The following is a 22,218-nucleotide window of genomic DNA, read 5'->3' on the forward strand; positions in this document are numbered from 1 at the left end:
AAAATGTCTATATTATAGGAAACGGTTCCACAAAAAGGTTAGAAAGGGTTTTTAGCTCACATAAAGTGGACGCAGCCAGAGCAGCAGTGGCTGTATGCTGGTTATTCAAACAGCATACAGAAAGAGAGAAATGAAGGAACTGGATGACTCCTCTTTCCTCTTTAAAGCTGTGGAAGTGGATAAGCCTCTGGTGTTATTCACAGGCTCCTTCTCACATCTCTGTTGATGTTTATTTAAATGGCGCTCAGATCAGTGTGGAAATCGTCCCATTGCAAATGCCCAGCAGGACACAAAACAGCTGGGCTTTGGAAGGGAAACAGAGAAAGAGAGAGAGATAGAAATATTTCTGAGAGGACAGAGGGCGAAAAAAGCAGAGAGAGGGGAAACTTGAGGGTTTTACGTAAAGGAAGGGATTTGTGTGAAATGTATTTTGTGTAATGAGACGCCCCAATTCTGCTCTTTGAAATAGTGTCACCTGGAGCTGGAAAATAAGAATCTCTCCTTTTGCCCGTCCCTTGTGGAGCCGGCTGTTCTCAGCTTACACTGGGCCTACCCTCCATTTCACACAAAAAACCCCACAGCTCTGTATTTTCTCAGATTTAGTCATCAGGCTGGTCGTCAGGATAAGGTGTCATTTCAGAGCTCCTGCTGGGAGATTGCACTTTCTTCTAGGACACTGTGACACAGAGCGTTAATAATGCAGCCCTCCTTTGATAGCACTCACAAATATAGCCATTGACCCTATTGGCCATCAGCAGAAATGTCCACTCACTGAATAAGCTGCAGTTATCGGCTGTATTTGTTGGGGTATTTCTCCAGACTCGGTGTTGCAGCTGCGTGGAAGATGCTGGACAGCCATTTTGCTCTTACAACATGGGAACACTGTTTTCTCAGTGTGATGAGCATCATTTGACAGTCCCCTGCCTCAGCATCCTCAGCATCTAAGCCCATTTACAGCCAGCTCATTCACTTTATTGCCATTCGCTGATGGCAGCACTTTGAAGTGTTTGCTGAGGGATGGTGGGTGTGGGTGTTGGGGGCAGGGGAAGTTTAATTGGCTGCTTTAGTTGGTTTGCTTCTCTTCTTCTTTCTTGGTGCCCCCCAGTAACAGTGAGCTGGATTAGGCGACCTACATTTTTAGTTCAGCTTTGTTACCCCCCATGAGTTAGTGCTACCAGTCTTCCTCATGTCACCCATATAGTTTTTTGGCTTCTTTGAAGGGTCCCACAAAATGTGATTTGGTTGTTTGATTTGGGTGAAAAATCATCTTCAAGCTCAAGTCCACATTTCCCCTTTGTTTACATTGACATGGATGTGTTCACACGGTAGTTAAATATAGCAACTTTATCCCTATGCACATGATACTGATTGACAGCCCGCTGTGGGTAATGATGTGTTCTGTTTCACAACGCGTCGCCCACAACAGTCGCCCTCGGAGGAGATGTGATGTTTGTTCTGTTTGAAATGCCTATATGCCCTTGTGCATCCAGCACACCATCTTGCTAGATCAACATCTATGAAGCTTCCATGTGGGGAATAAACGGGATCTTTGGCTATCAAGCTGTGAATCTATCCCAAAACCTTGTTTTTTTTTCAGTGCAGCTTTGTTCTTTTTAAGAGCTGCATTTTCTCTAGTGAACCTCTCCCACTCCTGCCACAGCCTGTTCACCCTGCTGCCATCTGATACAGATACAGAGGTATTTGCTTCTGTACCAACAGACCACAGAACAGCCTCTTTTCTCAGTCTGTTAGACTCCTGAAGCATTTACGCTTCTATAACGAACACAGTTTAACTCTCACTGCTGCCACAGTCTGTTCAGCCTGCTGCCGTCTAGCAGAAGATATAGTATAGTAAAGTATCTGCTGCCATACTGCCAGACTACAGAGCAGCTTCATTAATCAAGACTCCTGAACTCATCTTCAACACTCATCTTAAAAAAAATGTTTGTTCATGTTCTTGTGTAGCATAAAGACACAACAACTTTTACAACCATTTGTGTAGAATGACAATTAAACAAACCTAAAACTTGAGTTAATGTCAAAGACCTATTGTAAACTGAAACAGATGAAACTAAGCACATGTTTTAGATGCTGCTCATAAAATCGTCTTTAAAAATACTAGCATTAAAACACAAAATGCACACGATAACAGTGGAGTCTAATGTAGGTTTTTTATTCCATACATTTTTTTACACAGTTACAAAAAAGGACAGCACTTAAATTAATACTTAACTTAATCCTCAAAATTGCAGTTTGTCACACATACTATATGCTGACTTGGCTCTATATGCACTCGTTATGTAAAGACCCATTTAACAGCATAGAATTATCAACATTAAGAGAAGAGCCACACGAGTAATCCTAAATTTACCAGCTATGTATTATATTAGAAGCATTCTATTATAATGTGATATGGAATTCTTACCCAAGCTGAAAGAAACCACAGAGAAGTGACGTCCTTTCTGCAGGTGTTGTACAGTGTTCAGGTTCAAACGAAGGAAGGTTGATGTTACAGCTAACCTTGGCTATGCACCCTGCATGGCTGCCCCTGTAAGCCATCAGTCTGCTGTGAGTCTGACTGAAATATTAAAGAGCCTCTGTGCTCGCCCGAAGGAGCAGCTCGCCACGGAGCAACCTCGGTGTACGGTGCAGCATGTGTCATAGGTAGAGTAGATATGTAATGGATGGAGACCAAAGTGAGACAAGAGCAGAACATTGTCTTCAGTTGAATCGATGCTCATATTACCATCAATCCTTTGATGTATTTACCCATCTGTCCATACATTCAGGACTGACGTTACCTCCCTGTGCTATATTATATTTTGTTGCCGATAGAAGATTGCAATAAAAAAAAAAAAAAAAAAAACTGTGAGGGTATAACTACATCCTGTCTTTATTAAAATAATGCCCTTGCTGTGGTGAAAAGAAGATTGAAGTCACCTCGGCCTGCTGTAGATCACCTCACAGCAGAGCAGCGGGCCAACTCTTTTTTCTTCCTGCAGGTAGACGCTCACATTTATTGGTTGATAAGCAGCCTGTGGTGCAGCAGGCATTTCAGGTTCATTTTTATACCAAAGATTTAAGTCCAATTCAAACATTTAGTGCCAGCACAGGATGTAATGTGTCCTTTATGAAGCGTGGCAAAAAGTAAGGGTGTGGAGGTCAGGATGATGAATGGAATGAAGCATGTCCAACTTTCATTAAGGATGGAGGACGTTTGCATTTTTATCAACCGTAACGCCAATCTCGTTCTTCAGACCTCTCCTTAACCCTAACCGTACCTCAAACAGGGACTCTGATTTTCAACCAGCTATGTATCACTACAGTATTGGTGGTATGTGCCTGTGGACAATGATAAACTCCTGTTTGATATGCTAGCATCCAGAGCCCTCCAGCTTTTTGAGTACAGTTGGATCAAGAGAGGGGCATCTCAACAAAATCTGAGCAAAATATCTAAACTTTGCAGAGCTGACATCCTATGAACAAAGATTGTGTTACCACACTGCCTATTTCTTGCCTGAAATGTTTTCAGAAAACATATTTTCACTAACATAAAATGTAGAGTTTTATTGCACATCGTAAATGGATATTTATGATGTAAGAGGGATGGATTAAGGGTGCGTATGGGAGGGTAGGGGGATGATGGGATGAGAAATAGGGAAATTGGGGTCGTTGGAGGATGGATGGCAGACCAATGACAGAAGGGAACTGGGGGAATTGAGGCCCAGAGAGGGGGAGCCGTCCCTTCGTACGCTTGGATTTTGGAGCGAGAAAATAAAAGGTTTTGAAGGGAGGGATGAGAAAAACTGAGTCAATGGGGAAGGAAATAAATCAGGTGAGCTTCAATACTTTTTGTGTGAAAATGTCATATGTTAAAGGTGAACCCAGTTATAAATAAACTTGATTTAGCTGCTGGTTAGATGCAAAAGTGACAGGTCATGAATCAGAAGTGGTGCCATATTGTTACTGTGCTGTGAAAACAGAGGCTGAATTTAACTACACTGTTCGAAGGCATATTTATGTAATCAGTTCAGCTGTTTTAGGACATTGTCTGTTACCAGCCTGACTCTGTACTCTTTCAAAGCAGAAACAAGCAAAATTTGAGTACCAGTGAGAAGGTTTATTGGTGAAGTTCTCCATTGTGAATTCTGGCTCTGGCAGGTTTTTTTATATTTGAACATAAAGGAATATCACCATCCTTATTCTCTGTTCTCTCTGGCCATGTAGCAACAATTTCAAAAATCTCTACTGCAGAAGCAGCTGAGTTCCATGAAAGGGCCACCAGTCCAGTGGTGAAAGACTTTATTCAAAATCTTGTCGGGCGGTAGGTTCATTCAGGAAACATCCAAGCAAAAGAGAATGTTGTAACAAACTCTGTTTCCTCGATATGACATTTTTTTCCAGACTGAAAACCTAAGTCCCCAACCTTTACCAAGTACTGTGAGTGTCCTCATATCACCATAAAAAAATGGAAAGGTTTTAGAAGCTGATATTGTAGAGCAAGAGTAAACACAGTTGGTTATACATATTTTTTTGTCAATCATGTGTTGATTCTGTAAATAATGAATACATATATCTTGTATCTAAATCTGTATATTTTGCTCAACAGTTCATCCACAAAGCTCTCAGGTCAGGTCTCTCACAGTTGGATCACACTCTTCATGGCTGTACAGAACAGCAGAGATGAGGGCCAATATGTATGTAGCCTTGTAGATGGCACTAGGCGGAGCAGTGTGAAGGTTCATTTGTCTTGGTAAGATGTAAGTGTGTGTGTGTGTGTGTGTCCGCACACACACACACACACACACACACACACACACACACACACACACACACACACACACACACACACACACACACACACACACACACTTCCCTGCCTCCTTCTCCTCCTCTTCCTAACAAATTTGTTTGGTCGGGGGGGAGGCCTCCAACAGACGGAGGCAGTTGTGAAAGAACAGGGGCAGAAATCAGGACCCCTGAGGCTTGGAACAACAAAGAAGAAGAGCCAGGGACTGCAAGAGATGACACAGAGAGATGAAATCTTATTAAAATGCCTTTTAAGTTATGATGAAATAGCAGCCGCTCGAGTAAAACATGCTGATAGAGGAATTTAAATTTTGATCAATTGCTTGTTGCTGTCATTCTGGAATCATTTTATTTTCTAATAATTATTAGTACGATTGGGAGTATTTTGACTCACTTTGGCAACATGTTCAACATCCTGACAATGAAAGCCATTGAAAAGAAATCAAGGCACTGGAGAAACAGCGGAGAGAACACAAAGGAAAGTGAGTGCACGAGCAAGCAGGACGGAGAGAGCTACGAGAGGAGAAAGGAGAACTTTGACACCTGATTGATTGATATCCCCCAGTGGCTCAGGGATCTAATTATGTGTGTGTGTGTATGTGTGTGTGTGTGTGTGTGTGTGTGTGTGTGTGTGTGTGTGTGTGTGTGTGTGTGTGTGTGTGTGTGTGCGTGCACACGTGCATGTGTGTGTATGTGTGTGCAGCTGAGACTAAATGAATGCTCAGGAAATGGGACTTCAATGTGCCGAAGTGTAGAAAACATGCTTAACAATGACCTTAATGTGCTGGCTCCAATTAATTGTAAGCCCGCACAGAGTGCTTGCCACTGTTCCCTTAACCAGCTGGGAACACCTCTGATTAAAAATGAATTGGCTTTTCATTGGTGCTTTCTAAAGTGCCTTTGCCTCGTTTCCTTCGGCAACACAAGAGTCAAAGGCTCACTTCCTGGGAAAATATTTTCTAAGTGACGTTAACAGGATGGCTATGTCGGCCTATCCACCACCAGAAAATATCTCAACAATTACCAGATGAATTTCAAAAGAATACATGTTCCCAAAGGGTGAACTCAAGGAACTTTGGTGACAATTCTTCTGTCACCACCATTATATTGCCAAGGTTGTTTTTTTAGTAAAATGTCTCCATTATTGCTGAATGGATTGCTAAAACATAAAATTTGTACACATAATCAGACCTTTTCTCCTGTGTGTTCATTTGTGGAACTATTGGATGGATTGCCTTGGATGCTTGGAACAAATATTCCTCAGGATGAACATTAGCAATCTTGACTTTTTATCAGCACCATAATCAGGGCAAACATTTTTACTTGTTTATTACTTAATACAAAACTAATGACATTCTAATTAACCTCAGCTGGACTTTCTGTTTTGTACTGCAGTAAACGTTACAATGCTAACACAGCAACTACTGGGTGGATTCCCAAGCTATGTGTAGACCTTTATGGTCCACAAAGGATGGAGCCCACTTGCTCTTTTAATCAGCCATTTTGCGATATGGCTTGATGACTGTTGGATGGGTGAGCATGAAATTTGTTACGAATAGTCAGTCTTCAGTGGTTAACACTGTTGCCTCACAGCAAGAAAGCAAAGCCTCAGATCTGGAGTTTGTCTCCGGGGGCGTACATTTCCTCTGCTTCCTCAGGATGAGTTAGATACAGAGCACCAGTTTCACTTTCACCCCTTTAACATATGAACTCATGACAATACAGAGAATCAGATCAGGATATGTTCCACATTTTGTTATTCACAAATGCAGCACACTACAGGAGATGTCCATGTCAGACGTGTTCACACCTGCTGGAAATAGTCTGCATGATTTGGGCGAGAGGCTGTGCCAGTGTAGGAGACTACAGATTGCCCCATAAATGACGGTGACTATTTCTGCATTGATATCATCACTATATGTATTTGGATGTATCCTTAATATAAATAAAAGCGTGGAAAGTAATTTACAACAAGCAGAGAAGAGTAGGAAGCAGCTACACTCAGTGCACCAAGTCCCCACTGTAGAAAGAAGGCTGCAGCATTTAGCTCTGTGTCTCGCAGCACCATGAACGGGCCTTATGGAATGACAGACAGAGCAAGGAAGTAATCCGGGCAGATGTTTAAAAGATCTTTTTCGTGTTTCTGCATAAATCCAGATTCACAGTGTATTTGTGAAAGGGGCTTATTTTGTGCATTTTAAGATAAGTGATCAAATAAAGATTCTACATCTTCTTAAATAATCCTCACGCTGACTAGCAAGTGTTAGCATGCTATGTTAAGATTGAGGAAAGGCTAAATGTCAGTCATTACATAAGCAAATGCACAGCGTCATTGTGATCATGTTAGCTTCCAAGGTTAGCATTAAGCTACCAGCCCAGCCGTGCCACAGGTAGAGGCTCACAGAGCTGTACTCTTAGACCCGTGTTCCTGTGGTAGCCTATAGCATAACAGTAAGAGGAACGCTGATACTGATACAATCAAAATTTTCCAGACACTGGTTTGGGTTTCAGCTTCCTTTTTGCCTTTTTAGGTGCTCAGCTGCACCCTGTTCATGTTCCATGTGCAGACTGTGAAAACATTTTTTTTTCTCCTGGGAGCACAATGAAGTAGCTGTCTGTCTAGCTACTGAGCCAGTCATAAATATTTATAAATAGGGAATCATTCAGGTTCAATCCTTTGCACTGATTCAGTTGGTGATATATATCTGTTAAGTAAACCCAAACCAAATTTTAACCTTGTTCAACCTGAACTTATCAAAATAAAGACACCATATCTTATCAGCCCTGACTAATAATGTACCCCCACCACCACCAAGAAAACACTTGTTGCATCCCAGTGGGATTGTGGGCCACATTAGCATGCAGCGACTTCACCCGCAGCACTGATGTGCACAATCATCAAGCCGTTTTGTGGGCTGCAGCGGCTGAATGTGGCTCTCCTTTGTGATTTACATGCAAACTCTGCCAGATGCTCGACGTTGGGGAAGCGTTTCATATTCTAATGCCACGATAAGAAATATAGCCATCGAGTTTGTGGCTGCTGCTGTGCATATGTTTGTACTATTTGTGTGTGTGCATGCGCCGACGCCTTTTACCACTGAGTTTATGATGCAAACTAGTTTCCCTTACAAAGCCACCACAAGCTTTTCATTTGGCCCTTTCTGATAACATTGCCTGTGAGTGAAGAATGAAACCCCAGAGTGGAGACTTGTATAGCTCTGAATATATTCTCAAATTGCTGTATGTTTTGTTTTCAATTTGTGTTGGAGCACATAACAGGTAATACAATGTAGGTCCCAGTTTTTGTAGAGATCCTGACTCTGTCGTAGTCATAAATCAAAGAACAGACTCGGGACAGCTCGACTGTTGCATGATGTCATTTCCCATCACTTTTCTGACTTGTGTAAAATTGCTTTGTCTGTCTTCAGGGAGCTTACAGGGTAATGTGTTGTCAAAGATATAAAAGCTGATAGGGCACTGTGGGAACAGAGACGGAATAACAATCTCAGTGTTTTGTTTTATTATCATTCTGGGCATCACGACCACAAGATATACAGCAACTCAGACTGTAATTGGTTCAGTCCTGTGTCATTGCAGATAATGCCTGGCATGGTGTAGATGCTTGATTTCAGAGGACGTGCAAGTGGCTTCAGATGCAGTGAGTGATAGGTTTACAGCACATTTCAAATACATGTTTATTTCTGTCTCAACTTGGCTGTCCTTCCCATCAGTGCTGTGCATTGTTTATACCACAATAAAGGGAGAGCACATTGAGCCGTGTGGGGCAACTGTAAATTGTCGATAGCCTACATTGCGGAGAAGCATAAACCTTCGCTGTCCTGGTGCTCGACATTCGCCACAGTTAGTCACCATCAACCAGGGAGGGAACAGCACTCAGTCCAGGGGTGTATCAATCCACAGACGCTGCTATTTCGATACCGTGAGAAATGGGGTTAGTGTGGGTTTGCCGCTGGCCTGCATGCCTGTCACATGTTCACCACGCTCATCTGTGAGTGGGAAGTTGAGGGAGCAGGTTGAGGCCATTTGTCAGAAGAGCTTTTTACATATCTTCTTCAGCGCAGCGAGGGGAGTTGTCATCCATAACCTCAAGGCTTCTTCAAATGATAGTGGCATTTGGCAATTAGCTGGCCTTTTTATAGCACCACCGCTACACGCGCTGTCGATTTGCACATTTGCTGCCTCTAAGCTAGCAGTCACAACGTCATAATGGCGTTCAGTAATCACGTGAGGTGGTTCATTTTAGCAACAAAAATGTGTGTATGTATGTATGTGATGGTTTCCATTACAACAGTGTAGCAGTGAATCCATGGCACAGAATAGCAATACTGTCTTTGATAGATATATCAACAAAGCTTTAATCACTATATGACAGCTGGTTAATATTTGTGTTTCGCAGACCCTTTGTGTTCCCTTCATCACAAGAAAGATGTTTGCATTTATGACACTGTTTTTGACCCTTTCCACGTACGGATTTAATTTGTTTCAAATCCATCGTGAACTAGAAGTGGGGCTTTGCCGCTGTGAGCTATCCTTCCTGTGTTCTCTTGTTCATTTTACATGTCCTCAAGTTAATTCCAGTCCTAATTAACAACCTTTGAAAGGAATCTGTGTGATAATTACCACAAGGAGGTGGAACGGAAGCAATCATACTCTGCACAATTTATTCCTGACCACAGGGAAAACCCTACAGAGCCACCCGCTGTTTTTTCTTTTTTTTTTTTTTTGTCCTGAGAATCACCTTCAGTGATTACTTTGGAAGCAGAGAAACAAAAAAATCAGGTGGCTCAACTGACAAACACCCCTGCTGGTTTATAGTCTGGTGTGGTATATTTACTATAATAATTATGATAATAAAAACAGAGTGAAGAGAGAAATGAGAGCTGGAATAAATAAATTGGGCAGGTGAGACCAGAGAAACCCAAAGGCTGTTGTAAAAAATAGCTCTGGTGGAAGAGAGAGAGGAGGAAACGTGATAAATGGACACAATAACAACATCTAATGTCACCATTGGGGAGAATTGTGCATAAAACAAGGACACACACTGTCATTGATGCAAAGCACCCAAATCCAGATCAGGTCAATGTGGTCCAGTTTCAGCAGCACAACAGCCCAACTTGTGGACAAAAAAGTAACAACAGCGGTTTGAAAGATAGGACTGGTGATGTTTTACGTTTATATCTGTTGAAAATGTACGTTTGTCTATCTCAGTGCTGACTGTTTTCCCCACCCTGTTAGTGGGTCTCAAACCTGAGTCCACTGATGCCTTCTGAAGATATAGAAGTTAAAAAAGGTTTCTTATATACTTTAATCCTGTATAAAGAAAGTTAAGACAGGAACAAGAAGGAGTAAATTGTGCATTAATATGCATTGAGTGAGCATGTAAGTATTTACATCCACAGGACAGTGTGTGGGTGATAGACACAAAACAACCTACAGTGTGTGTGGTAATGTATGTGCATGGAAATGAAGGAAAAGGTCAACAAAAGCAATGGGTGATGTGTTTTTAGCTGGTTTTGAATATTGACATGAAGATGGACTCTTTTCCTCCCACTGTGTAAAGATTAAAGCAAAATATCGTCTTGCGCTGGTGATGTCATTTTGAGCCAACAGCGATCGGGGCGCTGAAGCCGCGGTATCGAGTTTGCTGCCCATACACCCACCCGACTCTATCACGAGAAGTGCTCAGCTGTCAATCGTGATGTCACAGCTCCTTTTTATAGCATCCAATAACTTCTTTAACCCAAAACGAACACCCTGATAAAGTAACCTAAAGCGACAAAACCATCTATTTCATATTTTTTATTTGACGTGTACTTTGACATTTTAGTTTGACCCCGACCCCATCTGCTGCCACGGAGTGTGTTCAAGGCTTAAGATTTTACATTTCAACCTGTAAAATGTCAAAATGAAAAGAACATATTTCTGCTGAACACTCTGAAGTATGTGGTGAGACCTTTCTTCAGCCCAGATTAGTGTCGGCATGAATTCTTTTCAGGCTACATACAACCCCAACGTCCTTCACCAATAAGACAGATAGGGCAGCTGCTGCATGTGGCATGAGAGGCAAAACCTAGGGCAAAAGAAAGTCTACAAAGCAGTCGCTGCTCCACTCACTGCTGAGTGTACAGTAATAACTGAAGGTGACTCAAAGAAGCACATCACCATTTTTATCAGCTCATCTGGTTTATGGCGGCAGAACAGTTAGAGAACAAAGCTTGGATAGACTTAAGTAAGAATGTTGACCTGAAACACTGAGTATGAGGGGGACAAATACCCTCCAACCCCCAATGTGGACTACATGCATGACATTGTATGTGTTGCAGGTATATGAAGGGTACAGGTCAGACTCTCAAAAAGCTTCCATTGTCAGTAACCTGTAGCTTCTTAAATGAAACTATTTTCTGAGTCCAGTCATTCAAAAACAGCAAAATGTGTTAATATATAAAGCTGAATGATATGACTTTTGTAGTAGGTGAGTGTTGGGGAGGTTGTCGGAGAAATGACTCTCAAAGTCACATTTGCAAGTTTTTTAAGTATTGTTAAAAGGACTGAATTCATAAATCGCTGTGATCATGCATACGATGGTGAAAAAGCCTGAACATAAAAGTGTGCTTGTGTATGAAAGTGGCAGGTTCAAAGGTTTGCATGTTCTTTTTATTCATCACTGAGGCCCAGTTCACCAGGCCACTGGTACAATACCTTAATGACAGAGTCCATTTTTAAACCCAGGAGGGGAAGACAGCTCTGTCTCTGCTCCTGTCGGCTAAATTAGATTGACTTCTAAACTCAGAGAAACAGATGATGCAAATGTCACACTTGATCAATTGATTTGGCTGAATTAGCTAATGCACCTGAGATCTGCACCTAACACAAACATAAAACATTCTCTGCACTGGGATTGCACAGTGTTAGGTGAAGGGACACTGAATGATGCCGACAGGAATGACAGGCCTCCTGAAAATAATGGGGGGATTTCTGCTGCAGTGAAATATTTCCTACAGAAAAGTTAAAGGATGTGTGCTGAAGAAACATATTAGCTGGCAAAGTACAGAAGGATGTGAGCAATGAGATTTAACTAATCTTCAAACGACAGCATGCCACAATGATCTAAGACTCCAGAAGGAATCCCTGGACAAACTGGTTTCTGTTACTCTGAACATGTTAAATGAAAGATTTCTTGCCCGTGGTGGTGCCATGTCCTTTGATGATCAATTGCATTCTTGCCAACTTGTGTGAGACCCAGATGCGCACGAGGCTGAAAACGTGTTGAATTTTAAATAATAAAAATGATAGCCTTGAGTTATTTAGACAATTCGATTCGACAGGGTGTGTTCTGTTGTTCTTAAAGGTTTGACATTTCACTTATTTAGTTAATGGATTAATGGATGCAGAGAGTGAGACCAGAACATCGATTCTGCCGTCACTTCTGCACGATAAATAAGAAGCTGATATTAGTAGCTGATTAGTTTAGCTTAGCACAAAGAATGGAAACAGTGGGTAATGAATAGTCATGTTCTGTTCAAAAGGCAAAAATACATCTGCCTGCTGTTAAGGTTAGGCAACAAACAACCCAAACACAAGACAGAATGCAGCAAGTACTAACCATGAAAGCACGAGAACACAGGAAGCAAAAGCAGGAAAAACCAGCGATAGAACAGAACCAGGAAGAAGATGAGGACTGGACTACCAGCGGACAAATACAGACAAACTGACAAAGAGGATGATTAACTATGGTGGGAAAAAATACAAACACAGGAAGTGGAAAGTGAAACATGGCACATGAAGATACATCTACCAAAATAAAACAGGAAATAACTAAACCAAAAATGTAGTAATTTGTGCTTTGTAGGCATTAAATTTGAGTTATACTGTTTGTATTTATGAGCTTTAGAGGGGCTACGGTTTGGTTTGTTACCTTTCAACATACCCGCTCAGCTGATTGGCTGCTGGCTGTAGCCTCATATTTACTGTGCAGACATGAGTGTATGTGACTGTATACTTGTTTTACTCAACTACGAAAATCTGATGGTAACAAGACAACGAACAATGTCTGTAAGACTGCTGTCATAATTTTTTACCACCGTTTTCAAAAGATGTAGTGAATGCAACACAGCTCTAAAGGTCAAACAGCTGCAGAGGCATCGCAGCCTGACCAAAGAATCGGTCTGTCAAGCCCCTCTGACCATGACTCGCTGCACTTATTGTCTTATCATCCTGTGGAAGTGTGGCTACCTTAAGGCCAGTGCACAGGCAGGTATTTTCTATTCTATTTTCTTTTATTTTACTTCAAAGATCAGAGTTAGGGGTTAAAAATATACATATGTTGGTTCTCACTAGATTCTGCCTTTTTAAAAATGATTTTAACTTTTAACACCATGCAGGTAAGAAATTCCTTGACTGAAATTAATAGATGAACTGAATTTTATGTCCTTGGATTAAGAACTAAGGGCTGAATCATCTGAATGAGGGAGCAAAATTGATCAGTGGTGTGCAGAAGGTTCTGTTTTTTTTCTTTCACGCAAGTATGAACACCCAAATCAGAGCAAAGATCAGCACAGAGACACAGACACTGCACAGCATTCAGAGTCATTTCCAGTCCCATTAAACTTGTGACAACCGACCTGCCGTTTACAGGTCACTGATCTGTTTTTGAGCGTTCATAAATTCCAAGTCATTTCACCATAATTTAACATAATAACAGTCCAGAAAGTTTGATGATCATCACACTGTTTACCCTGATCTGTTTGGCCTCACTCATTGTCGGGTATAAAAACTACTCGCACATACATGAGGGGTCGTACCAGTCTTCTCATCTAAATATTGTCAAGAAAGCAAATTATGTAGGAAATGCAAACCAAAAACAAACTACTATTGTTGTTGCCTGCTTTCCCTGAAACAGAAGTGCTGGGATTAGGGTCAAATGAATACAGATAAGTATAAAAATCCATACAGTGTGTAATATGTTAATATACAGATGTGGATGTTTATATATTTGCTATTAAACCTCTCGTGTTATAAGATTGTAGTAACTGGATGAATCAAAAAAATTAGAAACGAAAAACCACAGAAGGTCTTTAGTCAAGGTCCAAATTAGACACAGTTCATGGCTGAATTTACCGTCTGTATGAACCACATTACCACAGAAAGTTGTGAAAGGGATGAGATATGAAAAGAATTGAAAAATAGCCGAAAGTTAGCTCATTTCATTTTCCAGCTCTCCTGAATAAATCAAAGTTGGTTTAATAGAGAGGAACTTTGCTCTCAGATAGACGTTTCGGGGGAAAATGTCCAGTGCTGAATTCCATTCAGTGCACAGGCAACGTCTGAGATGATAAAACCCTTCTCACAGGCCGTTGGGCCTTTTCATCACTCAGGTAACATAAATGCAATTTTTAGGATGTTCTGAAGTCAAGAAGTCCAATTTCCTCTTCATCTCTGGAACACCTTCATCTCCCCAAGAATCAAGCAGTTTTTTGTGTAGTTGTGTGTGCTGTGGTTTGGAGTGGTGCCACGCATTTCCAGAGGCCTCATCGATCTGCATCTGCAGGCTGGTCACATGGGATTTCATCCCATTTCATAATGTGCTCAAAAGAGGAATATAATACCTGCATCTTTTTGGCGGTATCTTTTCTCCTTTTTTTAAGACCGTGACCCATTCTGTGTCATATTTGTATTATAAGTGTAGTGATATTTGGAGCAGTATACTGTCAATATATCTGTGCGCCTGTGCTGTGTAGTGAATGGTCAGAGGCATCAGCACAGATTTAAGGCTGTAGGTTGCTATGTGTCCTCCCTGGAGGCTGGGCAGGCAGTCGCCCAGTGAAGCTCTGCTCTGCTCTGCTCTGCTCTGCTCTGCTCTGCTCTGCTCTGCTCTGCTCTGCACATCTCTCCAATAAAACAGGTGCTCAGGTATGAAAACCCTGCATAGGGGCAAATGTTGTAAATAAATTGCTGCTCACATGTGTCACTTCATCACCCCCCCCACGGCTCAGGGTATGTAATTTAATATGACTGGGTCTTGATTACTATTTACAGTGTTGTCAAGGTGAGCGAGAGACTCAGCATTGTGGGTAAACAGGTTCACTGTCACAGCTCCACTGAATCAGCCACTGCTGACTTTATATTCACTTACCAGCTCCCATCCCCCTGTCACTCCTCCCTTCCCTCTGAAGATTACAGTTGTCATGTTGATTTTGACACAGCAGTGATAGAACAGGAAGTGGGATCACGTCCGCTGACAGTAAATCATGTCTGGAACTCTTTTTGTCACCGTTAGCAAAGGAAAAGAGAGGAAATGACTGTTGGTCGACAGGACTTTGCTTTATGATGCCGTAAATTCAACCAGAGAAGTGAACCACCAGAGAATGCTTTAGACATAGACAGATATTTCCATGTAGTAACTTATTTTGTTGAATAAAACAAAGAATGGATGGAAGGATGTTTTGATAAAACAGTGAATAAACTGTGGCTCCAATTCAATATTATATTTATTGACTGATCTGCAAATTACTTTCAGAGATTATAAATGAGCTGCTTTGTCTGTAAATGTCAGAAAGTAGAGAAAAATTGTGATGACCATATTCCAGAACCTGAGGTGACATAACTGCCTTGTTTTAACAGATTTATGGATATTTATAGACCTTATATTACAATGAAAGGATCAAATTATAGCAGAAAATGGCATGTTTGCTTGAAAAATTACTGAAACAGCAAATCAGTTATCAAAATAACTGCATGTCAAATCAAGCAAACAAACAAACAAAACATATTTTTGTGCATTTCACAAATGTGACATGGGATTTCGACGCTGCTTTGTGAATCAGAACAAAGCATTTGGCTCAGGAAATATATCAACTTTCTGTGTCACCTTTTCATCTTCTGATAAAACAAGCATTTTTTTTATCAAAAGATGAAAAGGTTTTAACGGGATGAAATCACATTTATTTTGTCTCTCCTGTCAAAACTGGACAAAATAATTGTTTGATGACATAGGTCAAATGTAAATTTAGAGGGTGAAGGAAAGACCGTTATTGACAAGAAATAACTATTTTCAGCTATTTACTGGTACTGAGCCAACAGATAGAGCTGACAATATCAGGGAACATTTGAAACAGTTGCAGCGTAGACTTGAGCCAAACATGTTCAAAAAAATTAAATTAATGTTTATGTTATCAGCATCGCCCATGAGACGGAGGTGATTACTGGTTATTGGTATCTGCTGCAAAACAGCCATTTTGTGCTTCCCTATATAAATCAATCAATCTGGTAAACACTAAGGTAACTGCATTACAAGAACTACATTGATGTTTGTAGTTTTTATCCAGTTTCTATATGTTGAATCCAGTGTAGATCCAATTTTCCATATTTTGATTCTGAATCTTAGTTATAATGGGTAATTGCACACCTTTCCACACTCACGTTTACAGTAACTGTGAGCACTGCGACCTGTTTTCTCTGGCCTGTGGCTGACAACTGCAAACACACCATCCACCTCCACAATGGTCCCCCATATGTCATTTGATTAAGCTGCTGGCTCACGGACTATTAGTTAAAGATCCCCTCTGGACGGGTTTGAAGACATATAAAATACTTTCCTCCTTCAGCAGATGAATGTGAAAACAGCCCTGTGGTGTCGACTTCTGCACATATATCATGCAGCTGCACAGTGGAGCTGTAACATCACACTGATGTAACAGTAATACAAACACGTTTGTAGTGGAGGGAGAGCTGAACTGCATGATTGTGTGATACCCCAGGCAGTTGAGTTATATTTCAGCATGTTCTCATATGTAACAAGTATTACGTAAAGGTCCGATGACTTGAGCGCCACAGTTACACTCATCGTCCCTCTCGTTTTATTCCAGGTCCTGTAGCTGTGATCAGTGGTGAGGAAGACTCTGCCAGCCCTCTTCATCATGTCAACCATGGGATTATTACCCCCTGTACTCTGGACGCGGGTCCCGATGCAGTGGTCATAGGAATGACTCGCATCCCTGTGGTGGAGAATCCTCAGTACTTCAGACACGGACACAACTGCAACAAGCCAGCCACCCGTGAGTCCCTGTAAAGTTTCTAACTCATTACTGCTGGTGACACTGATAACAAATGATCTGACCTTCCTTTATGGACACACAAAGGGACCCTTGAACCATAAGCATGAGGCTAAGTACACTAAAACTGTAGCATTACAGAATGTAATGTACTGTAAAGAAAAGTGCAGCATCTGTCTGAGAGCCTGATATCAAACGCCGCATCTTTACGAGGCTCACTGCAAGCACTGCAATGCTGTTATAATTTGCTGTTTGTCTTTACAATGAGAAGTGCTGGGACCCTCAGGGCAATAGTATAATTTAGTGTCATCATCATATGCTGTTGGCATCTGGTGGCACAGTTCCAGGCTCTTCATATAGGATCTGTTTAGACAAAAGCAGCCTTCTGAATACCATCTACTGGTGCTCAGACAGCTCCCCTCTCGCTTTCCCTCCCACTCCCTTGAGACTCATGTTCCAGGTTGGGGAAAGACAAGACCACTTTAAGGCCTAATTACTCACAATTACATCAACTGCTCAAGAGAATGATCAGAAAACAACTGTGCCGGCAGCCAGCCGTAGCCTGCCGCCTGCTGCTTTCCTTCCAGACGATGCTAGTCAAACCGGACGGACTCTATTGGGGGGCAGATTCTCTTCCTCCTGTGTGAACAGCAGCACACCAGATCAGGCCGTCCTGATCCCCGCTCAGCTTCCATCTGCATTGTTTACATCTCGGCTCGCTCTCAAAATGGCCGTCAGTCAGGCTAACACAAGTTGACTTCTGAGCTGGAGCCAATGAGAGGGAAGGAAATCCCATTTAGAGGTGATAAATAAATAAATGACGGCTCTTATGTATTATGAATCACATGAATTGTTAATGGCCAGCCGGTGACTGATTTATAACATCTCAAGCCTCACACAGGAGATCAGATTGCGAGCTAATGAATAAATGACAGTGGGCGCAAATGAAACTTCTTCCCCCCCAATTACAGTGCACCTAGAATTGAAAGTCAGGACCATGGATGTACATGATGTCCTCCCACTCTCCCAATGCTGCGTGCCTCATCTTTTTTTAGATGTAATTCTAAGTGCGTGCGTAAAAGAAAGGAAGCTGTAGGAAATGAACCCTGAATTCATCATGAGGTCGTAATGGCCACAGCTTTCTGCCATCGGCTGGAAAAACAAAATGGCTCCGAACGGCTTCTGCCTCTGCCGATCGCTGGCTGAATATGAATATATTCTTTGCCCTCAGGATACGCACGCAGGGAAAGGAAATGTCTGTGAATTCATGTGTATATTCACAGTATGTGTGTAGGTGTATGAGAGTGCAAACGAGTGGGTGCACATGTATGTGCACGTAAGCGTAGACTTTGCTCCACTCCCACTATATGCTTTGATTTGTGTCTCGAGCCAGTAGTCCCTCGGGTGCCCTCGGGCCCCTGGGGTGCCTGTTGTCCTGCTGGCCTCGCTCAGCCCGATCGTCCTGCAGCTTCATGTCAACCACAGAGCTTCACTCTGCTACAGATACAATATGGCTGCTTTATTGATGCTCCAATCCATAATTTATTCATTCATTTACTTGAAAGCTTCTTCTGCAGGAGTATAGGTGGCTGCCAGGGTGTCTCTCTCTCTCTCTCACACACACACACACACACACACACACACACACACACACACACACCGCTCCCTAGTTCAGTTCAGCACACATACATTTAAACACACCCACACCTCTCCCTACCAATGTCCATCAGAAGGTCCCTAATGTGCTGGTCAGTCCCAGTCTGCTCCCACCACGAGTCGTCGGGGTAATTTATGGTGTTCCCAGCTGTCGGCCACTGTGCATTTTGAAAGCAGCTCCAACAATAACAGTAAAGTGCAGGAAGAGGAGCAGTCTGTTGCTGCTCTCTGCCATGCTGGCTTCTGTTAAAACAGCTGCATGCGACGGGAAATCGGCTGCTGCAGAGCTCACGCCAGTGATTCCAGTGCACCGTACCATATGTATTATTCATGAGTGGTTGATCTTCAAGTCAATCCTGGCGAAACATATATATATTGAACCATCAGTTTAATAGCTGTAAAGGAAAGCCCGAGCTCACAGTGTCTTGGCTGTCAGGGAAAACAGCAGAAGTGCTGCTGTCACTCCCTCACTGTGGGAAAAAACATCAACAAATAACATAAATATGATCCAATTGTGGCTGCCCTCCAGCTGAACCTGTACACAAGCAGTTGTAAACAGAGAGATTGGGGGCATTGTGAGGAACGTGTGAGCACAGTTGTCGTTCTGATGGCAATTTAAAAAACGTGAAGTGGCGTCATACAATTGGTTCCTCTTCCGGGTGAACCGGTGGCCTCGACTTTCGCTGCAGTAAACAGGCGAGCCGTGACTGATCAGGACGTTTGTTGAGATCAGCTTTTTTTTTTTTTCAGCTGTAAAAGGCCAATCCTGGGGAAATGTAGCCGCATTAAGGAGATAAGGGCAGAAAAGGCAAAGGACAATTCTTTAGCCTAATGGCAGATCTGTATCTCACTGGATTCGCTTCTCCCAGCAAGTGGCTTTGTTTTATCAGTCAGCATGCTATTTTAATTACGGATTTGTCACATCCCGCCAGCCAAATATAGACAATAGCTTTTGATGCTGGAGTAAAACGCATAGCCTTTTATTGTACCCATGTTATTAGGGATATCACATGTGGGCACAGCTCGGACAAACCCCCATTCTGTCCCTTATACTTTAGTGTGACAGAGACACAATTATGCTCAAGGTGATGTTTCTGAAGATTAAAATGTTTCCAGCAGTGACAAGGAGTGAGTAATTTGGCAGCTTGAAAGCTCCGCAAATGAATGGAAATGCAGAGCAGATTGATTGAAAGGCAGTTATCATGTTCCAAGGCTGTGATTCCATGAATTATAGTTTGAAGGAGAACAGCCCCGGAGGCTAGCCAGTTGTGAATGCAAACAACCCACTTTAATTTGTTACTCAAGTCCAAGATGAGTTCCTTTCAGCTCAGCACAGAAAGGAGCCAAATGGAAACTTGGAGCTCTAAAGAAGATGCATGTCGATGCCAGGTGCAGTCCTATGAAAACTATATCCAGATAGACTGAAACCCCCTTTAGAATTCACTGAAGATCCAATCAGACAAACCTCCAGACGAAAATAAATTAAAGAGTAAATGAAACATGTTTGCTTCTGCAAACATGTTTAATTGGTTTGCAAACCTTTTGCAAACTAAAAGCTAAATACAAGCTAGAGTCAATTAAAATATTACTACCCCTGTAAGCTAAGACTGACCAGTGCAGGTAATGAAAGCATGTAGGGAGTAATTCTGTTTTAGAATTAACACTGGACCAAAGAGCTGCTTGTTAAAGTGTAACACATTTTCACAAGTGTTGACAGGTCAGCACTGTAATTAAAATAGTTCATTTCCATTCCCAGCCCTACACTGCACTCTCTGTTTGAGCAGCAGAATTAAACAAACTGTGAATATCAACATTTTGCCAAAGTAAAGTCCTTTTCTGCCTTCACTGAGACATTTTTATACTGTATCTGTCGGGACGCTCAGCTCAGGGTGGTAGCATGCCTCTCCTCTAAGATGGCAAATATAACTATTTTGTTGCTAGACTTATAAAGAACCTCCCCTGAGCAGCAAGTGTAAAGTACTTAGTGCTTAAGTGTACTTAATGCTAAAACTTTAATCCAGCAATAACAGTGAGGGTGAGCTTAGGGACACACTATCCTCAAAAGGAAGTCAATCACAATTCTATCTCTATATATAGGTGTTGTGGTATGGAGCCATTAAAAGACTCTGTATAGCACTAACAGCCAGAAACTCCATGCGTACACACACAAGATCAGCTGCTCTACATTAAACCTTCTCCTTAAAGGGTAACTCCACCAATTTTCCACATTAAACTGTGTTTGTAGCTCTTGGAGAGCACTACAACATGTGTGAAAACAGTAGTAATAAAGCCTTTTGTGGCTCCAGACTCAGATGCATGTAATCCGATTAATTGCCTCCAGTCATTTCACACAAAAACAAATGATCATAATCAATACAGCCAAGACAAAAATATCATCTTATTATTCTACACACTCTTTTTTTTTTCCTTTTTATACCCTGGCTGACTGTATTATCCACAATGCAACCTGGCCACTGAATGACACGACTGCAGACAGTTTGTCAGATTACACGCAGCTCCCTCTGGAGCCACTAAAGGTGTTACACTACTTTTTCACATATGCAGTAGTACTCTACAAAACCTGCAAACACACATCAGTATTGAAATTGGTGGAGTTAGCCTTTAACCTGGGTAGCTTTGCTGCCTTTATTTTAAAAATGTAACCAGACATTGTATTTTTAGTAGTGCTAACTTGACCATGGAGGACTAGTTGGTCTATTATGCTGTGGTATGATATTGGGTGTGAAATAACTTGAGAAATGAAGGTCATTATTTCAAATGGTGTGACCTTATTCTTATTTTTCATGGGAGACCTGACCACAGATAAGCAGAAGAAGATGGATGGATGATGGATGAAGATACTCTTTTCAAAGTAGTACATTTTAAGAAAGTGTGTCAGGAATCACTGTACCCTCATGTTTCAGCCAATCCCACGTCCCCTGCCTCTCTACAGCAGGCTTAACCAGTGTCAATACAGTTAGTTCCTGTGAACTAGAGCAAAAATGTAAAACATGATTATGAATCAATGGACTGGCTTCTACAGGAAACGACCACTTTACACAGACAGAGAGAACAAACAGTTCCTATTATTTAGCCTAACAAGGCTGCATATGTTAGGCGGCTAGTCATCCTATTAGCCAGACTATCTTGTTAGCTCAAGTAAATTCCTCAGCATCGACTTGAAGATCCTGTTTAAACAGTGGCAACAATCTGCATGATGTTACTCCTTCAAAGTTTTCACTGTAGCAACACAATGGAGCTAGCTGGCCGTAAGTAAAGGGACTATTTGACAATTGGACAGAAATCCCATTCTATTTCTGAAACCAGCAATCTATCATTCATGCCAGAGGACAGAAGGATTGCCCAGGTGTGTGGCGGTGAGAAAACAGGGTTCCATCTCCTGAATAAGCTGAGTGACCTTGCAGGATGATGAAGGCCACAAGCTGAAATAGATTGGAATGACAATAAAGTTATTTTTTATACATCAGTACATGTCTTGTTAGAGTTCCGACCTCTTCCGGTTTTGGACTACTACTACTACTTTCTTTTTCATTCTTCATACGACTATTTTTTGTTCTTTTTGAGCAGAACCAGCCCCAGTCAGTCAGTCAGTGCAGCTGAGGACAGACCGGCTGAAAGGTGAAGGTGCGAGCTCTGCTGTCAAATCCACTGTCAAAAAGCT

The 22,218-nt window shown here is 41.8% G+C and overlaps 1 protein-coding gene across 4 annotated transcripts in view; it reads left to right on the forward strand.

Annotated features, from left to right (window-relative positions):
• Nucleotides 1-22,218, forward strand: part of ntrk3b (neurotrophic tyrosine kinase, receptor, type 3b) — a 191,991-nt gene that overhangs the window by 129,417 nt on the left and 40,356 nt on the right. For all 4 annotated transcript variants that reach the window (XM_037096655.1, XM_037096654.1, XM_037096653.1 and 1 more), the window contains one exon: nt 16,695-16,883. In XM_037096655.1, coding sequence (XP_036952550.1) covers nt 16,695-16,883 — 189 coding nt within the window. The remainder of the gene's footprint in view (nt 1-16,694; nt 16,884-22,218) is intronic.

This window comes from Acanthopagrus latus, chromosome 4 (assembly GCF_904848185.1).
Source record: "Acanthopagrus latus isolate v.2019 chromosome 4, fAcaLat1.1, whole genome shotgun sequence".
NCBI lineage: Eukaryota > Metazoa > Chordata > Actinopteri > Spariformes > Sparidae > Acanthopagrus > Acanthopagrus latus.